The sequence below is a fragment of the Mastacembelus armatus genome, chromosome 4, assembly GCF_900324485.2.
Source record: "Mastacembelus armatus chromosome 4, fMasArm1.2, whole genome shotgun sequence".
Classification (NCBI taxonomy): Eukaryota; Metazoa; Chordata; class Actinopteri; order Synbranchiformes; family Mastacembelidae; genus Mastacembelus; species Mastacembelus armatus.
In genome coordinates, this window is record NC_046636.1 from 24,495,749 (window position 1) to 24,521,558 (window position 25,810).

Below are 25,810 nucleotides of genomic sequence, written 5' to 3' on the forward strand. Positions count from 1 at the left end.
CAATGGCAGATCCTCCTAAACATGCACTTTTGTTAGGATTCACATCTGAATCTTAAAGTAAAGCCAAAGCTTTGGTATATAGCATGTTCATTTGGGGCTGGGGAGGGGGTTTTCAGCCAGAGGTCTCTGCAAAGCAGGACAGTCCACTGTAGCCCACCAGAGGGCAATGTGAAGTCTTTTTTTTCCAGTCCAAAAGGAGAGCAACAGACATGAAAACCATAAAACATGGAGCTGTTTTTCATTTTGACTTATAGTGTTTGGAGAGATTCCTCTGGCTCAAAACCAGCTGTCTTGAGGTGCAAATTTATGACTTCTCATTTTTTAACACATTGGCTGTGGCCTATTGAAATGAAATGATTAATTATCTGTGAAGATAAAGAACAAAGTCATGAGCAAACAAAGAAAAGGGAAATGAACACTATGAAAATTACAAGTTACACACAAATACCTGTGAAAAATGAGCTCTGAAAGGTTTCACTCACCGTAGTCAGGAGTTCAACACAGCAAATATGTTAACTGAAAAAAAGAAACTTTAGTTATCCAGATATAAGAAGTTCAAAGGATTCTTACAGGATTTGGAGGTGACATATTATTGGGACAATACGACCAACAAGAACAGTGTTAGAATCCCAATAAGATTGGAGAATGTAATACCCAAGTTGAGTACCAGTCATTTTTTTTATATCACACCGTGTTCACCCAAACCCGTCAAAGCTTCAGGCTGGGTGTGTGTGTGTGGTCTCAAAGAAATGTGAATTTGATGTGAGTTGATATCTGTGAAGATAGATCTTTCTATACATTATTAGACAACAGTCAGTGTGGCATTTGTTCATGCACTGGAGTGATTTGTAATGTGTAGATCTGCAATAACAAACCTGTTATCCTTAAAACTGCGATAAGAATCAGCAAAACACTCAGAATAAAACAAACCACACAGTGAGATTAAGTTATTGTAAAATTATATTAACAAGCAATCTTTCCTCAATTTGAAATAAAAAAATATCGGCAAATAAAGGCAACATAGGACAGATGCGTATAATGCATAATGTTCACAGGAAAAAAAAAAAAAAAAAATCTCATCACATTTACAAGACTGCTGCTAAGTTTATGACGCCTACTAGAATCAGTTTAGAAAGCTCTGACTAACTTGGAATAACTGGGGCAATATATGTAGTCAAAGATTGTATCAAAATATAAAAAAATGTGTGGGTCGCCAAGACAGGGATGTAGGGCCAAGGGGGACGACCAATGATACAAGAGGGAAATATGAACACCCATTATGTATGAGAGATTAAAATGGGCGGCTCATCCATAGCCATTTCATCATAATCAACCAAACTGGAAAAAACACAGGCTACGACGATGAGGAGCACAGAGTGTTAAGCACAGGCAGGTAAAGAGATATACACCACATCTTAAAGCAGGTGTCCACATATAGAGAAGAGCAGCACTAGGTAGTATGTTGTACACAGATTCTCAGCATTCATGCACTCACTTCTTAAGTCGAAGTCTGGTTTCCCTCGACAGAACCCAACAGCATCCCAGCCGTTTGAATCAAACAGCAGAGTGCAGTGTAACCTTTCTGTCAACAATACCAGACTGAAATTGATCAAATGGGACCAATTTGACATTATAAGAACCATCTGAGCACTTACATACTGTGAAACGTCATCACAATAAGAGCTGCATTCTTTCACAGCTTTCCCCCCTTAACCTCTTTAAATAGAAGAGTGGGCATTAGGAAGAATATTACATTATTCATAAAGGTGGTCATAGAGTAAAAGGCAAATTCTGAGTCCTATGTCAACTGACTTCTGTGACACAGTATGCATGGCGATACGTAAAATGACAAAGACTTTCCAAGCTCACAATGCATATGCACACTCTCCAGTGTTTTAAGTGACAAAAGCGGAGACATTTCCTGCACATCTTGCACCACAAAGCAATAATTAAAAAGTACAAGAGGTAAACTTCAACCATTTTTTTCTCTTCGTTCTATGGCAGAGGGGGTTGAGGGGATTGAAAGGAATATAGAGGCTCTGTGAAGAACATAAAACATGTCATGAAAGTATTTCAGTAGCTGGTTTTGTCACACCTGGGGCTGTGATAAATGGAGAAATTGTCCTTCATTTTGAGTAAGGAGCAGTAGTCGCCAGCCATTTTGATTTTTCTCAGATCAGCATTCTGGCGTTAGTGTGGAACCAAAATGGCGCCTGTCCCTGATTCGGTGCTGATGTGTTTGGCCGTGTCTATCCTCGGAATGATGGCAAATAATGTCGGGTGGGGCAGGGGGGTCACACACTCATCGTCATGGTTGGAGAGTACTATGGAGGAACAAAGAAGAAAAGATTAAAACACACGTTCAGACCTTTTTCCTACCAACTAACCCTTGGACAAATGCCCAGTGTGTACTCCTCAGTGCAACTGTAGTCAGTGATGCTAATATACTGTGACTGTGGCTTTACTGTGCAGTCAAACATCGTTCTAATACTAGCTTCATCAAAGTACCATTACAGTCACCAGCAGTGCAATGATGTTAGCTGACGAGAAGAACATGCAGTAAGGGAGACTTACATTCTCACTCTGAAAGGAGTGGAGGAAGTTTCCACTCAGCTCCCCATCATCCCTTGGGGTCCCAGGAGGATTGCTAATGCCACTTAAATTGTTTGGGGAATTCTGGAAACAAAGAGTGCGCCATGTTTTTTTTTGTTTCTTTAAAGTATGTCCTGAACAAAGCTATAAATGCAAAGATTCTTTGTATGGTAGCAATATTTACCTTGTTCATTCCATCCATATCACCAGAGCCTAAGAATAAAGCAACAACACAATTGTAGTTTGTGACTATACAAAACGTCTTTTTATACAGTGACCCTGCCTGAAATTTAAGACTGTTGTCCTCTACACACAAATACACACAGACAAAAGGGACAAAGGTATACTCTGAAATAAGTGAATGCATAATAATGCAACCCAAACATTTCTGTGTTGTGTCATGTAGTGTTTCACAGTGGGTGGTGTTACCTAATGACCCGTTCATGTGGTGTGGTTCCATCCCAGCCATGGCTCCCAAGGGTCCGTCAGAGCCAGGGCCCATGGGGAACTGTAGGAGAAACAATATGGCAAGGACTCATTTATCGTAGCTCATATACTAGTGGAAAGTTCTAAATAACAACTGACTAAAATAACCCTGCATTTCCTATTTCTGTTTGTTTATTTCTGCTATTGTGAAATCTGTTGTTCAATAGGGGGAAAATGGTTCTGGTCATTTCAGCTCCAAGAAACTGTCTGACACAGTAGTACACAGTACACTATTAAATAACAAAAACAAAACCAGTATAACAAGTGCATTTGTTTTGTTGTTGTAATAATCTCATCTGTACATTCCTGGGTGGATAGTGCAACACAGCAATAGTACAACTGTACTTTAAAAAGACTGAAACCGTTTTTAAACACAGGCCTGTTATAGCTGTGCACAATGAAGTGAAATAAATAAACCATAAGCATTTAATACCGTTTTTTTCCCCCTAACAGAATATCTAGTGTTTTCTGACTTTCCTCTCAATAACAGTATGCAGATGCTGCATAGGCAACTCAGGTGTTAAAGGTAAACGTTTATGAAAGACCAGAACTTATGTAGTAACGATTAGCGAGCAGCAAAACAACTTTCTAGAGAGTCTTCAACTTTGTGCTGACTCTACTAACACTGCTACTTAAGTCAGTGCTCACAAATGCACACTTAATGCACAAAAAAGATAAGGAAAAGAAACTTGCATTATTTCGGTTGCCTGGTCCAGTGTTGATCATGGTGTACAAATTGTCACCAGAGTTGTTTGAGTCTGGAAAAGGTGCAATCATATAATTAATACTGGATACTACAAAAAAAAAGAAAAAGGTGAGAGAGCAGGGTAGCACTAACCTGCAGGGCTGGGCATTATGGGAGTTCCTGGTGGTCCTCCTCCTCCAGATGCCCCCTATGGAGGAGCAGTCACAACATAAAGATATAGTACAATTACTTACTTGTGCTAAAAAGTGTAGCATGAGTTGAGTTGTCAAGACATGTTCTCACCCCATATGCACCAGGAGAGGGTGATGAGTAAGGCATCTGAAACCAAAAACACAAACATTACAGACCAGAAATGGGAGTGAAAATCATTGTCTCTACCTCAGAATGTCATCAGTCGATCATTTGATCATCCTAACACCATTATGGCTGTCTATCCAACTGTCTGTGGAAACCGTGACACATAATACTACAATTACATCCCAGACTAGAACCTTGTAACACATTAGACATCCTCCACTCTGAGAGGAAATCTGTCTGCAATCTGAACCAGCATTTCTCTCAGTGTGCGAGTGTGTGTGTGTATTATTACTCACAGAGTTGGTATTGCTGGGATTGGGCCATGGTCGACCAGTCCCTGGGCCCCTAGATGGTAAAAGCAATACAAGCGCTAGTTAGATGCTGCATCTAGATTGGAATATGTGAGATAATACAATTACAGATAGAAAAAGCTCACATGTTCACGCCTGGCATACCAGTACCCATGGTGTTGTGTGGAGGCCTCATCCCACCACCAAAGTTCTGAGAAGGCAACCATAAATCATAAAAACAAGGCTGTCAGCTCATCAGAACCAATCAAGTAAAGACCAGGATTAGTGGGTCATAAATGCAATGGACATGTTTTCTTTGGGATTGGAGTCTACCTGCGGCCCAGGTCCCATAGGTCCCATGCCTCGAGGGCCACTCATTCTCTGCATTGGCCCCAAGTTAGGATGGCCTGGAGGATTAAGAAAACAAAGATAGTTTATAGAAATAGAGAAGACAAGAAGCTATTTCTCTGCTGCAGATGTGCTATCCAGTTAAAGTAAATACAGTGCTGATTCACACCTTGTGGTCGCGTGGGGTCCATGTTGGGCAGCATGGGATGGGGACCTGGACCTCCGCCTGGTGGCTAAAACAAAAAGATTCAATGAAATTTAAGTTTTAAAAACGTGGCATGTATCCCGAATCCATGGTGTGAATGTAGGTGTGAACTCTACCTGATTGGCCATCCTGATGGGGGGACCTCTTGGGCCCCCAGCAAAGCGAGGTGACATGAAGGACTACAACAGAAATGCAATTACTCCATAAGTTATAAATAATGAAGTGATGTACATCCCTCAAAATGGAGTATTTTTCTAATTTCTCAGTATTTGTGAGAATATTGACAGCAGCATAAAGCATTAAGCCTGGACGAATGCCAAAGCATGAAGCATCAGCACTAAGAACCAGCATTCCCAAATGACCGCTGATAGCAAAAACAGAGAGAGAGAGAGAGAGAGAGAGAGAGAGAGAGAAAGAGAGAAAGAAAGCGTTACCTGACTGTGAGGTCCCATCATACTGTTAGGGGGGGGAGGCTGAGGGTGAGGAGAACCCTGGGGACCAGGAGGACCCTGTAGCATTGCATAAAATAAAAAGCAGGGAGGAAGACAGAGGAGGGGAGGATGAGACAGAGAAAAAGAAGGTGCGAGAAACAAGTGACAAGAGAAGAGCAGGGTTACTGCAGGGCAGAGGACAGTTGGAGTGCAAGAACCAAAGTGTGCTGCAAAAAAATGTCAAAATGTCCAAAAATAGGATGTTCATTTTCATGTACCAAACACAGTACAAGAGAAAGCAAGCAGAGAAGAGCAAGCAAATGATTGAGCCTTAAATGAGAGAAAAGAGACAGAGAGATGGAGAGGATGTGTGCACTTTTGCCTGTCAGTCAACACATTAAGACGCCTGCTGCATGCAGCATGTTATCAGTGCTAATTTCCCTGAATTAACAGCATCAATTAAGCTCTATGCAATTAGCTTTATAACAACACTAAACACCGGCACTGTGTTGCTAATGTTGCTGATCTGACAGAGAGTGAGGGGTCTAATTGAGCCTCCTCCTGGATTCTAGTATGGAAAGTTTAAGTGTGTGTGTGTGTGTGTTCATATATCAATGTCAAAATGTCTTTCCTGATATTACCATGATCACATAATAAGTCACAGCTTTGGCTTCTAGTTCATAACAATCTGGTGGATTTAAAGTGAATAGTCTAATCTAGTGGAGCATTGCAATTTTATGTCACCTCTTAGAAGCAGTTCCACAAAGCTGCCTGCCAAGAGTTTATCCTCCTGAGATATTGATTTACAGTAGGTGCTGCACCTTTCGATTTCTCCATTAGGGAAGATGGCCAGGCCACGCCTGCCTGTTTACAGCACCAGAGAGGTTCAGGCAGACAGAACGTCTATAATGTTTACTACAAGTTCACTGAGCAGAGTGGTGCAAAATAAAAGATATAAAGAATTACAGGCAAACACATGGAGAGCCAGAATATACACCAAACCCTGATTCTATACAGTTTGTTGATGTGATTTATCAAGTGAAATATATTCAGTGTGAGAAAGTACAGTAATAGTATGTGTGGTCTAGTGTATTTTATGGGCTGACCTGGAAAAAGCCAGGTGGCATGGGCCCTCCTGGCATGCCCTCACCAGGGGGCATCCCTCCCATCACAGGACTGGGGGCTGCTGCTGCACTCTAAGGTAAAACAACAAAACAGCAAGGTTACAAACTCACACTTTCTACTATGCAGTTTAAGTTAAGGAGTATTTTTTTTAGATTCCTCCAATCAAAAACAGCAATCGCAATACAAACTACAAAGTTTAACAAGGTGAAAATGCTTTTAGACTGATTTTATTCCTTTTTGACCAAGATTCTTAACACAGCTGAGGAATCTAACAGCATTTGGTCCAATTCAGTGACCCAAGCTAAACCTGTCATCAGCTGCTAATCTTAATGGCTTAACATGCATTACATGAACATGCTTCATCACCCTCAGTCACACTTAAAGTAAATTACACATATCAGATGTTTAAACATTATTTAACTGACCTTTCTAAAAAGAAACAAAAAGTACCAACATGCATTCAATTTCCTAGTATAAAAGGGGTCTTAATAGGGTCCTTACTGTGGCTTCTAAGCCCTGCTGATCCAGAATTTGGTGGATCAGATAAGTATCAGTGGGATTCACTGAGTCAGTGGCTCCAAAGTGCTGCTGCACAGCAGGGGCTTGCTGGGCCGATTTCCTGCTCAAACCGCAGCCCTAATTCACTAATGTGCCATTTGCTTCGGTCACACGCTCCTAATTGACTGGGTTTTTCTTCCCTGTAGCTGAAGCAATCTGAGATGAGCTAATGTCTTCAGAGCTGTGGGGTTTAGCTTCCAAAGAACGGCTACAGGAGAGAAGCTCCTTCAGATCCACTTCTCAATGCTCAGCTCACTCACAGAGTAGTGTAGAAATACTGTATGCAAACAAGAAATGATTACTACAAGAGAGATGAACCCACACGCCCTCGATCACTCGATCTCACACACACACACACACACACACACACACACACACACACACACACACACACACACACACACACACACACACACACACACACACACACACTCTCTCTCTCCTAGTCTCTGTTCAGGGCCTCACAGCTCCACAGCCATCACTGGTCAATAGCCAACACACTCCCTGGTATCGACTGTACCTTCCCTAATTATATCTGCTCAGGCTGCCACTGCAGGGCCTCTGTGAAATACCTCAGCAGGGAGAGAAGTGAGGCCATAGGGAAAAGTCACGTCTCATCAGGCCCCAGTGACACAGACAGTGCAAATCCTGTTCTCCTAGTAGAAAGGAGGTGCGGGAGGTGGGTCCAAAGAGACAAAGAAATACTAAACATGTCAAGCATCCTGTTTTTTCTTAAACAACCTGCTACTGCTGTAGAAAATGTGTGGAGTTCGCAGTGGCCTTATAGACTCCAGCTGCCCTCCATGTACCTTCGCACCAATCTTGACCAATTACTCCCAACTATCCATTCAAGTAGACATTTCTAGCACAAGCTAAGGCTCAGACAAAAAAGAATCTCTTTATTGAACTATGTGTTTAAGTACATGGTAACCAGGATTTTAAAACATATAGTGACAGTTTAAACGTCACAGAACACTAACATCTAGCCTTATTAACAACAAAGTTAGGATCCCACACTGCATGCAACAATTTACTGATCTGGAAGGAATCATCCAGCATTTACTCCATCTAGCCCTGCACATATAAAAACACGCATTCCAGATAAATGTTCAGTGGGTTTTTCGAAAAAAAATCTTTTTTCTATGATTGAGTCAATCAAAAAACCTGAAAAGCATATCAGAAACACACAAAATGGTGGAATTGTGACTACAATAAATTGAAATGATTTCTGAAAATGAAAGCACTGCTTTCATTCAAATGTCAAATCACCTGTGATTATAACCAATCCTGAACTGCACATCAGAAGAACAAGAGCTTTTGGCTTTGGTTTCTATTTTATTCTTTAAATACATTATAATAATGTAATATGGCAAGAACCAACAATGCTGAGATCAGTCAGAGAAGAGGTTTGACTGAGACAAGGAGAAGAGGAACATTATGATGAGTACATTTAGATACAACTATTATGATCAGTTCCCTTTGCCTTATTATCTAGATATCTTATAGTGTCAGACAGTTCACTAGACCCCCCCTTTTTTCTGCTCTCAGTAATGTCAACATCAGCAGTAACCTTTTTTCTTTGACTAATCTGAATAAACCACAGTGTTTCCACCATAACCATGAGTCGTCTGCACTGTTTTACATGGTAAAGGGGTTATATGGTTATTCATAGTTTTGACTAACTAGTGTTTCTCATCATCTTAGAAATTAAACTTTTCCTGCTAGTAGTCTCATTTCTTTAAATGAAGAATTACATAAAGCTATCAAACAACAGTGTGTATAATTTAACCACAGCTTGAGGCCTCTCACTAATTTCCCATGTAAAAACTAGCCAATTTAAAAATGTCATAATAGGGTATTTTAAAAGTCACAGCCACGGCAGTCGTACTGTGCAGTAAATTTTTTGAAGGTGATGTTTTATGTAATGGTAACAGGACCTAATCAAAAGTCAATTTGCCTGATGTACCTAATTATTTCAATTGTTAAAACTTTAATTAGAGTCCTGCTTACAGTGTACAGCTTTATTTTTTATATTTTAAAACTTGTTATAAATACATGATGCAAGTAAGAGTTTAACTTTTACAAACATGGCAAAAGCTGATATGGTCTGTCGTGAGCTTCCAGCTGCAGAACTCCATGCACAGAAACAGTAATGAAGCTGTGCCCTGGGTTGCAGTTATGTAGCTCATATTTTACAGGATCCTCAATGTATGAGTCAATGAATGTTCATCTATTACAGTGTTCATCCTCATCTGATTGCCCATACAGCAGGTATTTAAATTTGAGCCAATATTTCATAAGACTGTTATGTAATTATCCAACTGTAGGAACTTTGTCTTTTAAAGAGAAGTGCACTCTGACCAAAAGATGGTTCTTCTGGTGTACAGTAATTGTAAGCATATGTTACTCTGTTTACGATCTTACTTGAGATAAAGAAGGAGCTACACTTTATGGCTCTCCTCTACCCTTAAGTAGCCCATTTCTGGAATGACGCCTACAAAGAAATGAAGAAAAACAACGCTGTATTTAACAGTATTGGACACAAAGGCTCAAAACAGTGTCTAAAATCTGCATTGCTCTGTAGAAGTCAGACACTGTTGTTAGACTGTTATGCTAGATCTTTATCATATCTCTCTAAAGCACACAGCTGTGCTTGCTGGACTGTCCCACGCAGCCTGATGCTGCTTTCGATCTAAATGAGACACATCTCTCTATATAGCCTGGTACAGGAAAGGGGCAGATGTCTAAGCCCTGCCCCAGGCTATGGGACTCTTGTCTGGGGCCTTGCTTACAACTTCCCAGGGGACTTCCTTTAAGACAGACTACCACCACCCCCACCGCTAACCCATAATGATTCAGCATGTGCGTGTGTGTACTGAAGATCATATAGCAATCCGAGCCAAACGATTCTATCTCTAAATCCTTGAATCACTGAAGGAGGCTACAAAAGGCCAGTGTTGCAGCGGGATATGCCTGTGCTGCTTCATAACAAAAACGCAGCGGACGAGGGGAACGTGGGGGAAAAGGAAGTAGAAATGTGGCTGACAATGACCAAGAGGTTGACCAAGGTAACTGTGAAGAAGGGCAGGGCGAGACACAAATGCAGAAAGATTTCAAAGCAGATGAAGAAAAAAAAAAAACAAGATAATGGAGGTTAGGCTGCAGCACAGACTAGCCAAACTGCCACCTCCTGACCTAGCATGCTCTTAAAAGCCTCACTTCTACCATTGCAACCAACATTAAAAAAAACAAAACCCAAAAGCCTGTGTTTAGTTTGTAAATGTTTAACCATCAATCAACATCATAAAACCCAGTGTGGATGTGCTTTCTCCCTCCCTCTCTAGTTACTTCTAGCAGGTCCCTCTTCCATTTATTCCCTCAGCTCCTCCGTGGTGGTGGATGCTGGGCATTTGCCACAGTGCCACTCCCCTTTCCTTTTTCCAATCTGCCCCTCAGCTCTGTGACAGCCATCAATCATCGCTGACGCCATGGCGACAGGGCCCCTTGGGGAGCGTTTGTCAGGCCCAGTATGAATACGCTAGGGTTTTACGAGCGCTGCCGGCTAACAGACCAGCACTCACCTCCCCCACACCTAAACAAAAGCTAAGGTCCAAAGACTAGTACTGTCCACATACACACACACACACGCACGCACACAATTCCCTGACCGCCTCAACATCCACAAATGAACACAAGGAGAGTACTACACAACATCAAAGCAAAGGGCAACCACAAAATGTCGGGGAGAGCCAACCATACAGAAACTCTCAAAGCTCCACACCACAGCAGCACACTGCCCGAACTGACGTTTCAGTGTTCCCTCATTTGCTTAATGTTTTCCATGTTATGAAAATGGCCTCAGTCAAACCATGGGCTGCTATCTAACAGCTTATTTTGTGTTGTTTATTCCTTCAAAACTGATCTAAAAATATTTCCTCATTTCATTGAATGGCAAACTGGGAAATTAAATAATTCTTTAACCAGAATACATCATCTATAATTCGTTTCTGTGTACATGTTTTGTTTTGTTTTTTTTAAACAAAGCAAATGAATCATTTTGAAATTGGAGACATTTTGTTGTGGTCTACAATTTAAAATACATTTATACAATTTTGTAATGTGTAAATGACATTGTGAGCAACTAACCTGAAGCAGGTTAAGTGAATAAAGGCTGGTTTCAAACAAATGCTCTTCTCCTTTGTCTGTTTGAGTTAGAATAATAAGAAATCTGCTTACTGAAAGGGCAGAGCCATGCTGAAGTCTCTCTCCTGGCTCCCAGGTCACCTGCCAGATCAGGAGGCCTGTTACCCTGACAACACTATCTGCCAAGAGCAGGACCAACATCTCCGCTTTAACCCCTTCCTGCCTGACACATCGCCAACCTACCTACAAATAGTGCTGTCTATAAGTCATCCAGAGAGGACTCCTTAACCTCTAATGCCTTTCCTTGACTGTGCTGGTACAGCAAAAATGAATGGTATCTTCACTTTACTTACATCAGCTCCACAATTCAGACAACTCAGAAATACCACAATGGGAACGGCTGAAGCTAATGACAAGCATTTAACACCTTCTTTGATCCTCATAAGGCTCAATTTGATGTTCTTTTTGGATACCGACTCGAAGCATGAAACAATGTAGCACATTTCCAAAGTGGCTATCAAGATGCAAAACACCCATGCCATGCAAATATGTAAGCATATTCATAGGAGGAGCTAACGAATAATATACTTGTCCTTAGCGACATCTCATTCATGCAGTTTAAAATTAAGGCTGACATAGCAGGTAAAACACTCCACACCAGGGCCGACAGGGGTCTTTGAGCCAAAAAAAAAAAAAAAATGAAGCTCTGTGTATAAAGTCAGAAGTTGTGCAGCATACACAGCAGGTTCTTTTTCATCTTCACAGCTGTGGCAGGCTGCTTAAGCATGGCGTAGATAAGGGGGACAGCACTCGACAGGTCTGACTCAGGACATGCTGACATCAGCATGATTTTCCCAGAAGCCTATAAAGCTTATTGTTGGATGCATCATTTGACCAGCCAACAGCGCATGGTGACCGATTGTAAATAAGAAATACTTCCTGAAATTGACTTGGATATTTAAATACATGAGGAAATAATCATTGGTAGATACAAAAACAACGATAAAACAATGTACAAAAAAGTAAATATCCATCTAAAAACCACATCAAATCTAATTTTAGAGGGAATCATGACAACTCTTCAAGCTAAAAGGGAATAACCTCAAGTGTGGCAGCTGCATTACATTTGAAGGGGAATGTGATAGATTCCTTCAAGACTAGAGTGTTGACAAAGAGAGATTATGAGCACCCTGCTCTGATACCTCCAACAACAAATTCTGACTCATTGCACAACCTGATTTGCTGGTGCATTATTCAGACCTCGTCTTAGCCTTGATAACAAAGTTGTAGTCTTCTTCAGCAGAAGACAGAGCCATAGTAGTAGCAACAGTTTCTATTTAAGCACTACTCACATAATCATGGAAGGCTTTCGCTTCACTGGAGTGGTCACATGTTTCTCTCCTCTCTGGTGCAGCACAATACAAGTCCCAGAATACACTGTGGACAAGACATGTCATGAAGTAAAACAAACCACACAAACAACCCCTGGACATGTTTACAGGCAACAGAGAACATTTTCACTTACCACCACCAGGAATGTAGGAATCCAGGGGGTTCTCCGAGAGTTATGTTTTTCTCCCATCGGATCTAGGCAGGGTTGAGTTCAAGAAAATATCAGTAGGTGTCAACTACATATATTTAAAAAATGTTATTCAATTACATATAAATATAGAAATAAGCTAAATTCCACATACCTCTGATAAAAAGGTCTGTGCAGATTTCTGTGCTCCTATGTGTAACAAATACTCATAGACGTAGAGAGCCAACCTGTGTGGAAATATGGACATAATTAAAAAGAAAAAACACACAGTCACATTACAAATTGGAAAAAATAAAAGTCAAACATCAGGTTAAATCTTTTTCATTAAGTGACTAGACTCGGACACAGGCCCTGTGAACAATGGCTGCCAAATAGCCTATGCCAAATAATTAAATGTGTAACCCGGGCAGACTAACTACAATAAGGATGATAAAGAAAGTACTAAAGCAACAGCATAATTAAAAACAAACACCGTGTTGTGAACCACAGCAGCACACAGTGTATTAGCTATGCACAGTGTCTCGCTGGTGCTGATGGGCTGAGGGAAATAAAAACGAAGCGCAACAGAGAAAACAATGTGCTGTGTAACAAGGCGATGTTATTGTTTTCTCCTCTCGGTGCTCTCGACTGAATAACCGCTAAAATACGAGACGACCGCAGGTTAAAACACAACCAAACTGCACTCGGAATCGGCCGGGCTGTGTGAAGACACGGAAAAGAGCCAAAGGCAGCAGAAACACGGCTCCGAGCAGGAATGGCGAGCAGACAAGGCGGTTCATTCAATTCAGTCCTCGGGAGGAGGAAATCGCCTCTTGCTAGCCCGTCCAGCGAACAACAGAGAGCGAACAACTTACGAGGCGAAAAATGAACAATAAAAACGTCTCTAGGCTTACTTTTCTCGTGCTTGGCCGTCCGACGGCACCGGGGTGCCTTTGCCTTTGGGGAACATTGTTTTGTGTGGGAGGACGCCCGCCTTCTTTCTTTTTTTTCGCTATTTCATCTGTCAGATCATCGCGGCCGCGACCCTCTCGCACTCCAACCGCACTGCTCCTCAACCGAGCCTGGTCCGGAGGGAAGAGGCGGGGCCACGTATGACTGATGACCCTGATAGCCAATGAGATCGCGCCATTCGTCTTAAGGTCTATCGCGTCAGTTTGCTGTTTTGAGGCTGAGCTGCGAAATCCATGAGCTAATGTAATTAAATTACCACTTGAAACTATTTTCTGTGTTTTATTTTCACCTATATGTTTGTTTAATTTCCTCAACATATTTTACAACCTAAGAAATTCATATAAAAGCTATTATTGAATTAAACAAACATCATCTTATACATTTATTTATTGAAATTGTTTTGCTATTTATTATTTAAATATTCAAATATATATATTTGATTCATCTGACAAGCATTTATCACTGTTCTCTGTTTTGGGGCCTCATACCATGAGGTCCTACTCTGTCTTTCTATATTTTATAGGCTTTTACGTACAATCATAATGAGCAATGCAGCGCCTGAACAAGAAGGGTTTTTCATATCAGAAGCAAAAATGGCAAAGGTGTGGGATAGAGATAAAATACCCTTTGCATAAAAATGGACATGGAAAAAGATGCAAAATATATTAGGACTTTATTCAGTATTTATTTGATTCACAATAAATAATATTATGAAAACATATTAATGTACAAAATTCATGCGAACTTTGAAAGATCACTGAAAAGTTGCCAACAAAACTGAAACTTGATGAAAGAAAATACAGATCTTTATCAATACAATCGGTTTAATCCCGTATTAATAAAATACATTGACTTTCATTTTAAGTATGGAAAAGAGACACACACACAAACATTGTTCTTCATTACGGCGCCTTTAAGACGCGTCTAAACATGAGGTGGCTGCAGTTCCACCTTAAATATGTGGACGTAACTGTACCCATTGAGAGGCTCTGTCCCTCCAGTGGCGAAACGCTTTAGGAAAGCTGTGTGTGTGTGTGTGTGTGTGTGTGTGTGTGTGTGTGTGTGTGTGTTAAGTTGTTGAGGAATGGGGGGACATAAAAAAGAGGTTCGCTCCGGCGGCTGACAGGCTGCTCTTTCTCAGCCGGTTTTAATGTTCAGTATCTGACTTTCATTGGCACTTGAAGGACTTTAGCACTTTAATCTCGACTTCTCTCCCTGGAGAAACTCGGGTAAGCCATTTATGTGTGTTGTATATGATGTTTGTTTTAAGTTTATTTACCGGTGACGACTTTTTTGCAGGACAAACAAGGTAAATGTCTCTTCTGCCTGCGTGATTTTTATAAATCCTCTGTAGACAGCAGCAGAAAGGTGTTATTAGAGGTCACTGTAGCCCCTGTCGTCGATAACGGGACAGTCAGGTGACGACTTCATTTGCGCCCCACTGGAGCAAAACGTATTGACAAACATTGACCAGGTGTTTTGACCCACAATATTTCCTGTAAACACATCATGTAGTGTTGAAATAGTTCGTGTGTTGGGGGGAAAACACTGAGCATTTCCTCAGACGACAAACTGCAGATTATTAAAAGCGCCTTAGGCTGCAGCACTTGGCCAAACTCGGGGTCTGGGACTTGTTGAGAAAAGGTTTACTGAGTTTATGTGGAGAACATTGCTGAATTATTCTTGGACTTGGTGTTTTTACCTCAGGAAATATTCCAGGTTTAAGGGAGTTATGTAGATGACACAGGATCTTCACATAAAAGACCGCCTGTTTTACTCTTGGACAGCAACATAAAAGAGTAAAAAAACTATTTTTTATTAGGTTGTTCTCTAATTTAAACAGCACAATAATGCTGGGTTTGTATGTAAAGTACCCTGAAGTGACTTTAATTCAGATTTGGCGCTATACAAATAAATAAAATTGAATTAAATGTCTTGCCAATCAATTTTAGAGTAATGCAGTACATTTCTGTGGCAACAACCAGACTGTGTATATATTGTATTGATCTGTAACTCTTTTTTTCTCTTTCCTGCCTGTGTAGTTGTGAGCTATAATGTCGGAGGGGAAAGATGCAGACACACAGCTGGAGCCTGTGTTTATTCGGGAGAGTGAAGACGTGTACAGGAACCCCACTGAAGTGAAGATGAGTCAGATCGTGATGCCCTGCCATGCTAACCACTGTGGGGAGCTGAGTGCTGGACAGCTGCTGAAGTGGATGGACTCCACAGCCTGTTTGTCTGGTAGGATCGGAAAATCTCCATTTTTACAATTTAGGAATTTCATAAATGCTGTTGAACAGGGTTTCTTACACAACAAATGCTAATAAATGCAATACACAAACAAAAGCTCTCACAAGTTTTGCATTTCATATAACTGCATATGAATGTTTGTGTTAATCTACCTGTGAAATCAAAGCAATTTAGGGCTGTTTCCACCAAAGATATTTCAAATGTAGCTAGTATGGTATGAATGGTATATCACTTGTCACAGCTTGTGGTCTAGTATTGAAAGGAATATGTTTACGCTTTACATAAAGGTACCCCTTATTCAAGTATACACTTCTCCTGTGCCAGTTAGGTCAGGAATGATAGTAGACACACAGCAACAGATAATGTTTAGACATTAACAGATTCTGCTGTAGACATATAGAATTAAATTAAATCTAAAACAGATCTGAAGTCTGGGTGATAAATTATTTCTGTATCCATTTATGGGTGGAAAAGAATCCACAGATCATAAGCTTTTTCATTTGCCTGACTTTATTGCTTTATACTACTCTACTTAAATATTTGTATACTTGCTCCTCTACCAGCGGAGAGACATGCCGGTTGTTCCTGTATTACTGCCTCTGTGGATGACATCCATTTTGAACACACCATAGGGTAAGGTATTTACATTAGTGCCACACTGAAAAGGTGTATTTCCAAAGAGAATAATGTGTGTCTGTGTGTCCAGTGTGGGAAATGTTGTCAACATCATAGCAAAGGTCAACAGAGCATTCACGTCCAGCATGGAAGTAGGTGGATATAGTTTTTGATTTCAGGATAGCGCCATTCCTGTTATTTCAGGAAAAGGTAAGGTTGTGATTTATTTTAATTTCAGGTGGGAATACTGGTGAATTGTGAAGACCTGTACGCTGACACGCAGTGGAACGTTTGCCACGCCTTTGCTACTTTTGTTGCTAGACGAACTGAAGCTGGAAAGGTAAGAGGCAAGAACTAAAATATTGATGGAAAGGCAGTTTTCTAAAGCTTATTCCCAGGTTTGTGTATTTATGTTATGTATGCACAGGTACAGCTGAAGCAGGTGACTCCTCGCACACAGATGGAGCAGATGGAATACAGCCTGGCAGCAGAGAGGAGGAGGATGAGGCTCATCCATGCTGATATCATTACAGACCTGCTAAGCAGCAGCACAGCTCAGCTAGGTACAGGCTGTAGACACAGCACTTGGCCAAGCATCCACATCATTTCAAATCTGATTAAAGCTCCTTGCTTTTGCACTCTCACTAGGAGAATGCCAGGAGTATCAAGATGCTGTGCCAGCTGAGAGGACACGGGTGGAGAGTGTAGAACTAGTTCTACCACCGCATACCAACCACCAAGTCAGCACCTTTGGAGGCCAGATCATGGCCTGGATGGAGAATGTGGCTACGATTGCAGCAAGGCATGAAACTAATATTTACATTTACTGTCTATTTGAACTTGGAATCACCTTGGAATCAAACTACAGGTAGCTTTAGAGGACAATCCTTGTCTCCACTTAGACGAAAATGTTGACTGGTTGGCTGCAACCCCCAAGCCCCAATAAACAGATGAACTGTATTTTCTACACTTCTGTTTTATACGGGTTAAACAAAAGAGATAAAACCTGTTAATTAGTGAGGTTTAGAGGTGATGGTAGGTGGATTTTGTTGCCTTTAGATGGAGCCATGCTGGCTGTCTCACCATGCTTCCAGTCTTTATGCTAAGCTAAGCTAATCGGCTGTAGACTGTAGCTTAATATTTATTTAATTATTAGTGGTACATATGTTCTCATCTAATTCAGCAACAAGTTTCCAAAAGAAAAACAATTCCTAGAATTCCTAGTTTGCTAAGAGTTTACTTACATTGAGTTTAAACTAACCCTTGTTTTGTTCTCTATTTTTTGGACCTAGTCGTTTGTGTAATGCTCACCCAACCCTAAGGACCATAGACATGTTCCATTTTCGTGCCCCATCTCACATTGGTGACCGACTGGTACTGAAAGCCATTGTTAACAATGCTTTCAAACATAGGTGAGCCTCTTATCACACAAAGGGCAAATAACACTCATCTAATAAGTGTTTGGGATGAATCTCTATGACTTCAGCATTTAAAGTATATAGTTTGCATGCTTTTTTTACATGATGTGCTCCAGCATGGAGGTGGGAGTGTGTGCTGAAGCCTACCAGGGCGGAGAACCTCTGCGCCACATAAATAGTGCTTTTATGACCTTTGAGGTGCTGGACAGTGACAGGAAACCGCGCACCCTGCCACGGATACGACCTGTGCCTGTGGTGAGTTTTGGGGTCCTGGCGATGTGTGAGACTGGAATGTGCAATACAGTGCACAGCTACACAAGAAGACTTTCTGTAAGTTTGCATTTTGCTTGTATATTTTACAGGATGGAAAAAGACGTTACCAAGAAGCTATTGCAAGGAAGAAGATTCGACTTGATAGGTTAGAATCTGTGTACATGTCTACATGTCAGTGTAAAAGTCCTGCAAATGCAAAGTATGTTTTTCTGTCTCCCAAAAGGCAAGACATCTGCTTCTTTTCTAATAACATTTGGAGAATGTTAATTTTCATGGTCCATTTACTTGGTTCAAACACAACAAATACATTGAAAACATAGACTTACACAGAAATATAAGTATAAAGTATAAGGCAATAGATGTAATAAAGAAAACAAGTAATCATTGTTTAGTTTGTCCAGTTTTGTGTGACAGAACCTGTTGTTTATAGTTCTCTGCAGCAGCATATGACTTGGCAGAGCAGCTTGTCACAGCTGTGCAGACTTTGGTGCAGAATAACAAGGTCATTGTTCAAGTGTAAAACACTAAAACAAACCTGCCTCTAGTATAGTCTTTAATCCTATATGTCATATAAGGGATCTTACTGTAGCTACAGTGAAAAGGTTAATATTGGTCATGCCCTTGATCTTTCTTTTGTCATCTTTATCATTTATCGCTACATGTTTACAGGAAATATATTATCTCCTCCAAGCAAACTGAAGTGCCTCTGTCTGTGCCCTGGGATCCAAGTAACCAGGTATTTCAATTTATGGCTGAAAATGGAGAATATGCTCACTAGAACTGCTCAGTATATCTAGACATGTGTGTTCAAATAAGAGTCTATGTTTTCAGATGTACCTGAGCTACAACAATGTGTCAGCATTGAAATTAATGGACACCAGAAACAACTGGGTATTAACATCTGAGAAAAATAAGGTCAGTGATGTTCGTATTACTGTACAGGATATAGCTGCAGCTGTTGTGATTCCACCATGCATTCTGCTCCGTCTTATTCTGGACAAGCCGAAAAAAGCACAGCCACAGTGCTTGTGCTGACAATTGGCCCAAACTGGAATAATGTGTAATAAGTCGTTCTCAAAAGATGTACTATTACTGTATGTATAATGGATGTCTACTCTTTAGGTCAGACTGTACACATTGGAGGAAAACCACATGCTGTGCTTCAAGGTGCAGATGCATGTCAGTGTCCCAGCAGAGCAGACATTCCACCTACTGTCAGACTTGAGAAGGAGAAAGGAGTGGGACCAACATTATGAGTTAGTAAAATATGTACTCGCTATGATATTATATATCACAGAGCAGAGAAATTTAGTCAATCAACAGCATTGCAACATTGCAATGCAAATGCATTTTTGGGCTCACTAAAGTCCAAAAACAAGTAGGCACTGTAGTTTATAGCCAACTTTAGTCAAATAGGAATAAATAGTGCATTTCTACTGCTACTTTCAGTGGCTGATTCAGTTGCATTTGGTGCTTTAGTGAGTATTTACAAGGTGTGTGTGAGAAGAACTTAGGTAATACAGTGGCCAGTTCATGGTAATAAAGGTACATGTTAGCCAGTGCAATGGTGTGTCTCGTTGCTCATATCTGTGAATAATGGAGGAATATAGAATATCACCAGATGTTTCATTTGAATTCCTCAGTTGTATTGTATTGTAGCGCCATCTAATAAACAAACAGTCAGATTCTACATAAAATGTCATTTCTTTATATGTTTGCACATATTGAAAGTTCACACTTTAATGCTGCATTATGAACTGGGTATTGCTGATAGATTACTATCATTATTAAGTGACAACAGTGTGAGACTTAAAGCTCTTTGCTGGTACACCTTGTTTTGTGTCAACTGCAGGGAGTGTGAGCTGATCAGTCAGGCAGATGAGGATGACACCCTTTATCGAGTAGCCACGCCCTGTGTCAGTAAAGGGGGCAAGGGCCAGGACTTTATCTTGCTTGCATCCAGAAGAAAGCCATGTGATGACAGGTGTTGTAATATGCTACAAATATGACCTTGCTCATGTGATTTCAAACTTCATATTTTGTTTCTCACTTCATTTTGACAATACTATACTGTTTCTTGATTCCCTGTATCTCCTTATGCATTATCTTTTTATGCCACCAGTTACATTATTACATTACTGCCTCCCTCTTGCTTTTTCATAAAATGTCACGATGCTATCCTCTTTTGTCCCTGTCAGGGACCCATATCTGATCGCTCTACGTTCTGTCACCTTGCCCACTCACCCTCCCACTGAGGATTACACCAGGGGAGAGGTTCTCTGCGGTGGCTTCACAATCTGGGAAGAGTCCAGTTTTGTCACCAAGGTTGGACAAATTAGAGAGGCACTCACTTTAGCATGCATGCTTGCTATTAGTGCATTACCACATCACTATGGTTTTGGTTAAAACAACACAACTGCAGAATAAGCAAGAAAAGTAATTTGTGAAAAATGGAAAGGTGTATCTACCTTTGCTTTGTTTTAGATCACTTACTACAACCAGGCCACACCAGGTGTCCTCCCCTACATCTCCACAGACATTGCTGGCCTCTCCTCCAGCTTTTACAGCGCCTTTTCTGCATGTAGCCACTACCTGGAAGCCAACAAGGACAGCATGACTGTGCTGTGACACAACAGGGCTACATGCACGGTTTCCTACAAGAGGAGCAGTAGCATCAGTTGCACTAGTATCACCTGTCTGTCTTCATCCCATTTCAGTTCTTCTGTGGTGCTGCTGCATTTTAAAGTTATAGTTGAATGTAACTGGCACTTTGAGATTATAAAACTTTTGGCACCTGATCTTTAGTTAAAAAAAGTATGAAGCATGAGTGCACAATGTTTTAGTGCCGCTGGGGATTTTAAGTTTTAATAGAGCTGATATATTATGAAAAGCTTTATGTGCAATACTAATTTATTGATCACTGAATCATGTTTTGGTACAGTGTTGGAAATATTGAACACATTCTAAACAAACTATTTTGAGATAGTCATGTTTTTAATGTCAAATCTTTAAGCAAACTAATATGGACATAAATCTAGTCTAAGCTGATCACCAGATGTTTGAGACTACTGACACTTTCGATATCATTTTTCTACCTTTTTGAATAAAGTGTTTGTTTGATTGAACTAGAGAGTCTTTTTTTCTAGATTATTCATACTTTCGACTAATTGTTGACTAAGCTCAAGACTACGGTTCACAGAAGTGATGCAGAAAGGCTACAAATACATGTGTGATAACCACAAAGAGACGTGTCGTGTTGTGTTGGGTTGCGGGACCTTTTACATTTGCACAGGGACCCATTGTGTCATAATCCGTCCATGGTTAGCACCAATAGTATTTGGCAATCAACCAATCCCTGGATATCTCCACATAATGAACTTTAGCATCTGCTTTAACCAAAACACATCTATGAATGTGGATAATGTGAAATGCCTGTTGGACCTGAAGAGGAGCTTATATTCAATAGTTTAACACAGATGACACTAAAAGAGTTTTGAATGCAGATTCTCATTACACTCACTCTATTAAAACTAGACTGTTTTGGGGTAATAAACAAATGTTTTCATATTCTGTCCCTAATTAGATGTCTTCTCAGTACACTACAGTCATTGTTACTGACATGTAGTTTGATGTCCATAACCTTCTGCACAAGTACAGTCTAAACAGTCTGTGAGGGGAAAACATCCATGTGAGCACACAGGACCTTTAAATGACATTAAAAAGATGTAATATTTAGCTAAATGAGTAGCATTCCTGGAGGGACTATTGACCATCACTTAGACAGATTATATTTGCAGTAAAATATGGCTGCAATATGTAACACTAATAAAATAATAATTCAAATAAATACATACAAAAACCTAAATCAAAAACAGTAAAACATAAAATATATTCACTCTAAAAGCAGCCTGAGAGCAGCCTGAGTCCTTCAGGAAAATTTCTCTGTGGACTGTAATAAATTGTAGCCGAATCACTGCACAAATTGTATACCAAGGTTAAGAACGGTTACATTAAAGTTCCTAGTGAGACATGTCCTCAGATTTACCAGTGAAACATATTGTAGTGCTGCTAAAAATGAAAAAGAGACAACTCTGATCTAAAAAATGTATTTAATCCACTTTATGTTTAGTCATATTGAAAAAGAAGAGGAAGAACAGTACTTTATTAGTCCCCAAGGGGAAATTAAATTGTTACAGCAGTTACTCTAATTTAAAGTTATTACATTTATTATTTAATATTATATTAATGAATAGTAATTAATGAAGTAATATAGTAATTAATGATTGATGATGATTGATGGTAGCCTAATGTGGAAGTTTCATGTTATTGTCACTTCTGTACATGGAACAAACTACGTCTAAGCAACTACTTTGTCAGTGTACAGGCCATGACAAAAGTTTGTTGTATGTTTTGGCTTTATTTACCTAAAGACTCTTTAAAGACACTAAAGTTTGTATTATTTTGGCAGACAGATTTAAAACAGAGCCGAGAAAATCCACAGAGAAATAAAGGATCATTTTTTAAAGGAAATATTGATTTTGTGGTTAAGTTATGTTGACACACGTGCTCCACCCCCCTCTAACCACGTGACGGCACCCGGAAGTCGGACAGAGCAAAGTCTGTTTACATCCACAGTAAAACGTGTTTTGGCACCTTAGCAAAAACATTTAATGGACATTAGAGGAGAAAGTATGAGCCGGGAGTGTGTCAGAAAGTTACAAACTGCCACTAGAGAGAAACTCAGAAAATTTAATTATCTGCGCGGTGAGTTGCCTATTTCTATTTGTTTAGCTGGAAATCATGCTTTCATTTTATTCTCTGTGTGAAGTGAGTGCAGCTGTTTGTTTGTCTGAAGGCCGAGAGGTGCAGCCTGGTGAGTTCTGGGACGTGGTGGCTGTGACTGCAGGGGATCGGGACCAGAGAGAGGCATATGAGCTGCAGATCCGTGGGAAAGTGGAACGAAAGGAGCTTCCCCTTGGGACTGAGTACAAGGTCTTCTCGGATCCTCCTGGACCTAAAATAGGTGAGTGAGTCAGATAGTACTCTCCAGTTTCATGTCAGTATCTTCTGTCAGTGACTGAGAGGAAAGTACTTTTATTATTATTATAACTCTGTTTTCAAGGAAATGGGGGCTCCACCCTGTACACGCTGCAGCAGCTGCACGACATGTATGGGAAGGCTCTGTGCAGACTGAGAGTCATCCTGATCCACGCAGGTCTGAGACTTCAGAAGCTTTTTGTTGCTGTTTTATGTTCCTCAACACATGTGGCTGTAGAAAAAAAGATAGATCGATGAGTTCATTATCATTGCATGCTGTATGGATTTAGTCCTCGGTCACTGTATAATTTTGTTTCATAATATTAATATATTGTGTCATGATGTGAAACCTTTTCTAGAAAATACATGGAGCATTTTGATAATGGGATCAAATAGACAGACATTAGTTTTTGCCTAATCCAGCAAATAAAGAGTAAAATCTGATGAAGAAAAAAAAAGACATTCACATATTGTCTGCTGTTTTTTCTCCTTTACCACTTGATCTATGAAAACAAATATATTGTAACAATTGGCAGGTTACTACCTAGCTATATGATAGCTACAATATATATATATATAAAATCTTCTAATTGATTTTGGTGTTTGAACGGCCTTTTCTGTACATTGGTAGGTTTGAAACAGATTCATAGATGTGGCACCTGTAATATGTATTATTTCTGATATGTTTCCCACTTTCTCACTTCTCATTTTTATTATTCTCCCAGGAGGGTTCAGTCAGCGTTTGCCCAGTGCCAGCGCCCTGGGAAAGATCTTCACTGCCATGCCACTGGGTGACCCTCTCTACCAGATGCTGGAGCTCAAACTGGCCATTTATGTGGATTTCCCATCTGCAATGAAGCCCGGCACGCTGGTGACCTGTGCCGATGACATAGAGCTCTACAGTACTGCAGAGGATGAGATGGTTCGGTTTGATAAACCTGGTTTTACAGCTTTGGCCCACCCCTCCCCACTCTCTATTGGAACCACCCACGGGGTGTTTGTGTTGGATTCACATGAAATTTCCACATGCTCGGAAATGGAGAACATTTCCTGTCTGTGCTTTCTGCATAAGCCAAGTATTGATAAAATGCGAGGCAGTGGTGCTGTTTTCAAGAAGCAGAGTGGTTGTTTTTCTCTATCAGATACTGAGTTTGTCTACACAGACAGCACATATTATGTCGACTTTGATACTACAAAATCTCTTCTTAATCTGCTGAAAGAGTTGGGGACTTTGCACTGTGAGATAGACGCATATGGAGACTTTCTTCAAGCTCTTGGTCCTAAAGCCAGAATAGATTATACCAACAACACTGCAAATGTCACCAAAGAGGAGAAAGGTCTGGTTGAAATCCGCCAAAAGATCTTCCATCTTCTGAAAGGGACTCCCTTAAATGTGATTCTCCTGAACAACTCTAAGTTTTATCATATTGGAACCACCTCAGAATACCTCTTTCACCTAACTGAGGATGTGGCGATGAGGAGTGAGCTCGGCCTCCTGTCATCTGTTTTCAGTGTGCACACAGATGAAAACTCTGGGGGGTCCTCTGGCTCCTGTGTTATGCACAGCGTCCTCGATCCCAGCTGCTGTGTGGGAGTAGGATCGGTGGTGGAGTACTCCAGACTGGGAGCAGGAGTCTCCGTTGGAAAGGGCTCAATCGTCAGCAACTGCTGGATCAGTCCGGGCCTCTCAGTGCCTGATGGAGTCTTCATACATTCACTGTGTGTAAACCATCAGGAGCGAACATGCTTTGTAACTGTTGTCTTTGGGATCAATGACAACCTGAAGCACAGTGTGGAAGCCCCTGTGTGTATAGAAAAACTGAAGCTCTTTGGCTGCAGTCTGGGGCAGTGTCTGTCCCACTGGGAGATGGCAAATGAAGCCCTGAGGTTTTCTGGTGACATGTCCAGCTGCAGTTTGTGGAACGCTTGTCTGTTTCCTGTTTGCGCTGACCAACAAAGCTCGTTCTCAATGTCTCTGAAGTTGCTGCAGGCTGCCATGGATGGCTCCACGTTCACCTTGCCCAGAGACACGAAGCTGATGTCAATGCAGGAGTGTTTACAGTTGAAGAACCTGCAGGAGACGTTAAAGTTCAGGATGGCACTATACGATAACATCACACAGCAGAGACTGAAGAGTTAAAACTGAATACAAGATCACACTCTGTACTTTAAATCATATTATACATTGTGATCATGGAGGATCCAGTGATATTTAGTTTTATTTGCCCTTTACTTGTAAGTTTTTCCTACTTGAAAAATCTAATATCCTACTTTTTGCGGTATGTCTGCAGATGGTGAGAAACCAGTTGTTGTCATGGTGGGTGGGTGAAGCATCTGACACACTGCTCTCCACTGACATGTCTGTTGTCCCCTAAGTGGAACTTTAATCTTGTCTCATGACAGGAAAAGACTGGGAGCTACTGCATCTGCCCATTGTACAGCAGAAATGTGAAGTGCTTCAGCTTCAACTGGACTTTTTACATTTACATAAATTGATTTGACATGATATTTGTGGCATTTTGTTATTTTGTTTTATTCTGTACAT

At 40.6% G+C, this 25,810-nt stretch overlaps 3 protein-coding genes across 5 annotated transcripts; 2 read left to right on the forward strand and 1 right to left on the reverse strand.

Moving 5' to 3' along the window:
- Positions 1–942: 942 nt before the first annotated feature.
- Positions 943–13,780, reverse strand: ssbp3b (single stranded DNA binding protein 3b). Of its 2 annotated transcripts, XM_026305321.1 has the most exons (18): positions 13,615–13,670; positions 12,876–12,948; positions 12,707–12,768; positions 12,534–12,618; positions 6,462–6,551; positions 5,359–5,433; positions 5,041–5,103; positions 4,889–4,952; positions 4,705–4,778; positions 4,518–4,582; positions 4,378–4,426; positions 4,067–4,102; positions 3,917–3,971; positions 3,772–3,836; positions 3,022–3,100; positions 2,777–2,805; positions 2,575–2,676; positions 943–2,324 (listed from the first exon to the last, which is right to left on the reverse strand). In XM_026305321.1, exons 1-18 carry the CDS (start codon positions 13,668–13,670, stop codon positions 2,295–2,297), a joined length of 1,152 nt encoding a protein of 383 aa, XP_026161106.1. In that variant the 3' UTR covers positions 943–2,294. The 2 variants fall into 2 exon arrangements, with proteins under 2 accessions (XP_026161106.1, XP_026161107.1); XM_026305322.1 differs by lacking the exon at positions 5,359–5,433 and having other exon boundaries at positions 2,295–2,324; positions 13,615–13,780.
- An 892-nt stretch (positions 13,781–14,672) lies between these two features.
- acot11b (acyl-CoA thioesterase 11b) lies at positions 14,673–21,353 on the forward strand. 2 transcript variants are annotated; one of them, XM_026305075.1, is made up of 16 exons: positions 14,673–14,901; positions 15,715–15,913; positions 16,486–16,555; positions 16,629–16,689; positions 16,776–16,877; positions 16,965–17,100; positions 17,186–17,339; positions 17,830–17,949; positions 18,072–18,210; positions 18,318–18,373; positions 18,898–18,964; positions 19,060–19,143; positions 19,351–19,484; positions 20,081–20,212; positions 20,427–20,553; positions 20,713–21,353. In XM_026305075.1, exons 2-16 carry the CDS (start codon positions 15,727–15,729, stop codon positions 20,854–20,856), a joined length of 1,713 nt encoding a protein of 570 aa, XP_026160860.1. In that variant the 5' UTR covers positions 14,673–14,901; positions 15,715–15,726; the 3' UTR covers positions 20,857–21,353. The 2 variants fall into 2 exon arrangements, with proteins under 2 accessions (XP_026160860.1, XP_026160861.1); XM_026305076.1 differs by lacking the exon at positions 14,673–14,901 and adding an exon at positions 15,328–15,471.
- Positions 21,354–22,824: 1,471 nt separating this feature from the next.
- fpgt (fucose-1-phosphate guanylyltransferase) lies at positions 22,825–25,771 on the forward strand. The gene is made up of 4 exons (XM_026304907.1): positions 22,825–22,992; positions 23,084–23,251; positions 23,351–23,443; positions 23,991–25,771. The coding sequence occupies exons 1-4, from the start codon at positions 22,899–22,901 to the stop codon at positions 25,403–25,405; spliced, it is 1,770 nt and encodes a 589-aa protein (XP_026160692.1). The 5' UTR covers positions 22,825–22,898; the 3' UTR covers positions 25,406–25,771.
- The last annotated feature ends 39 nt before the right edge of the window (positions 25,772–25,810 follow it).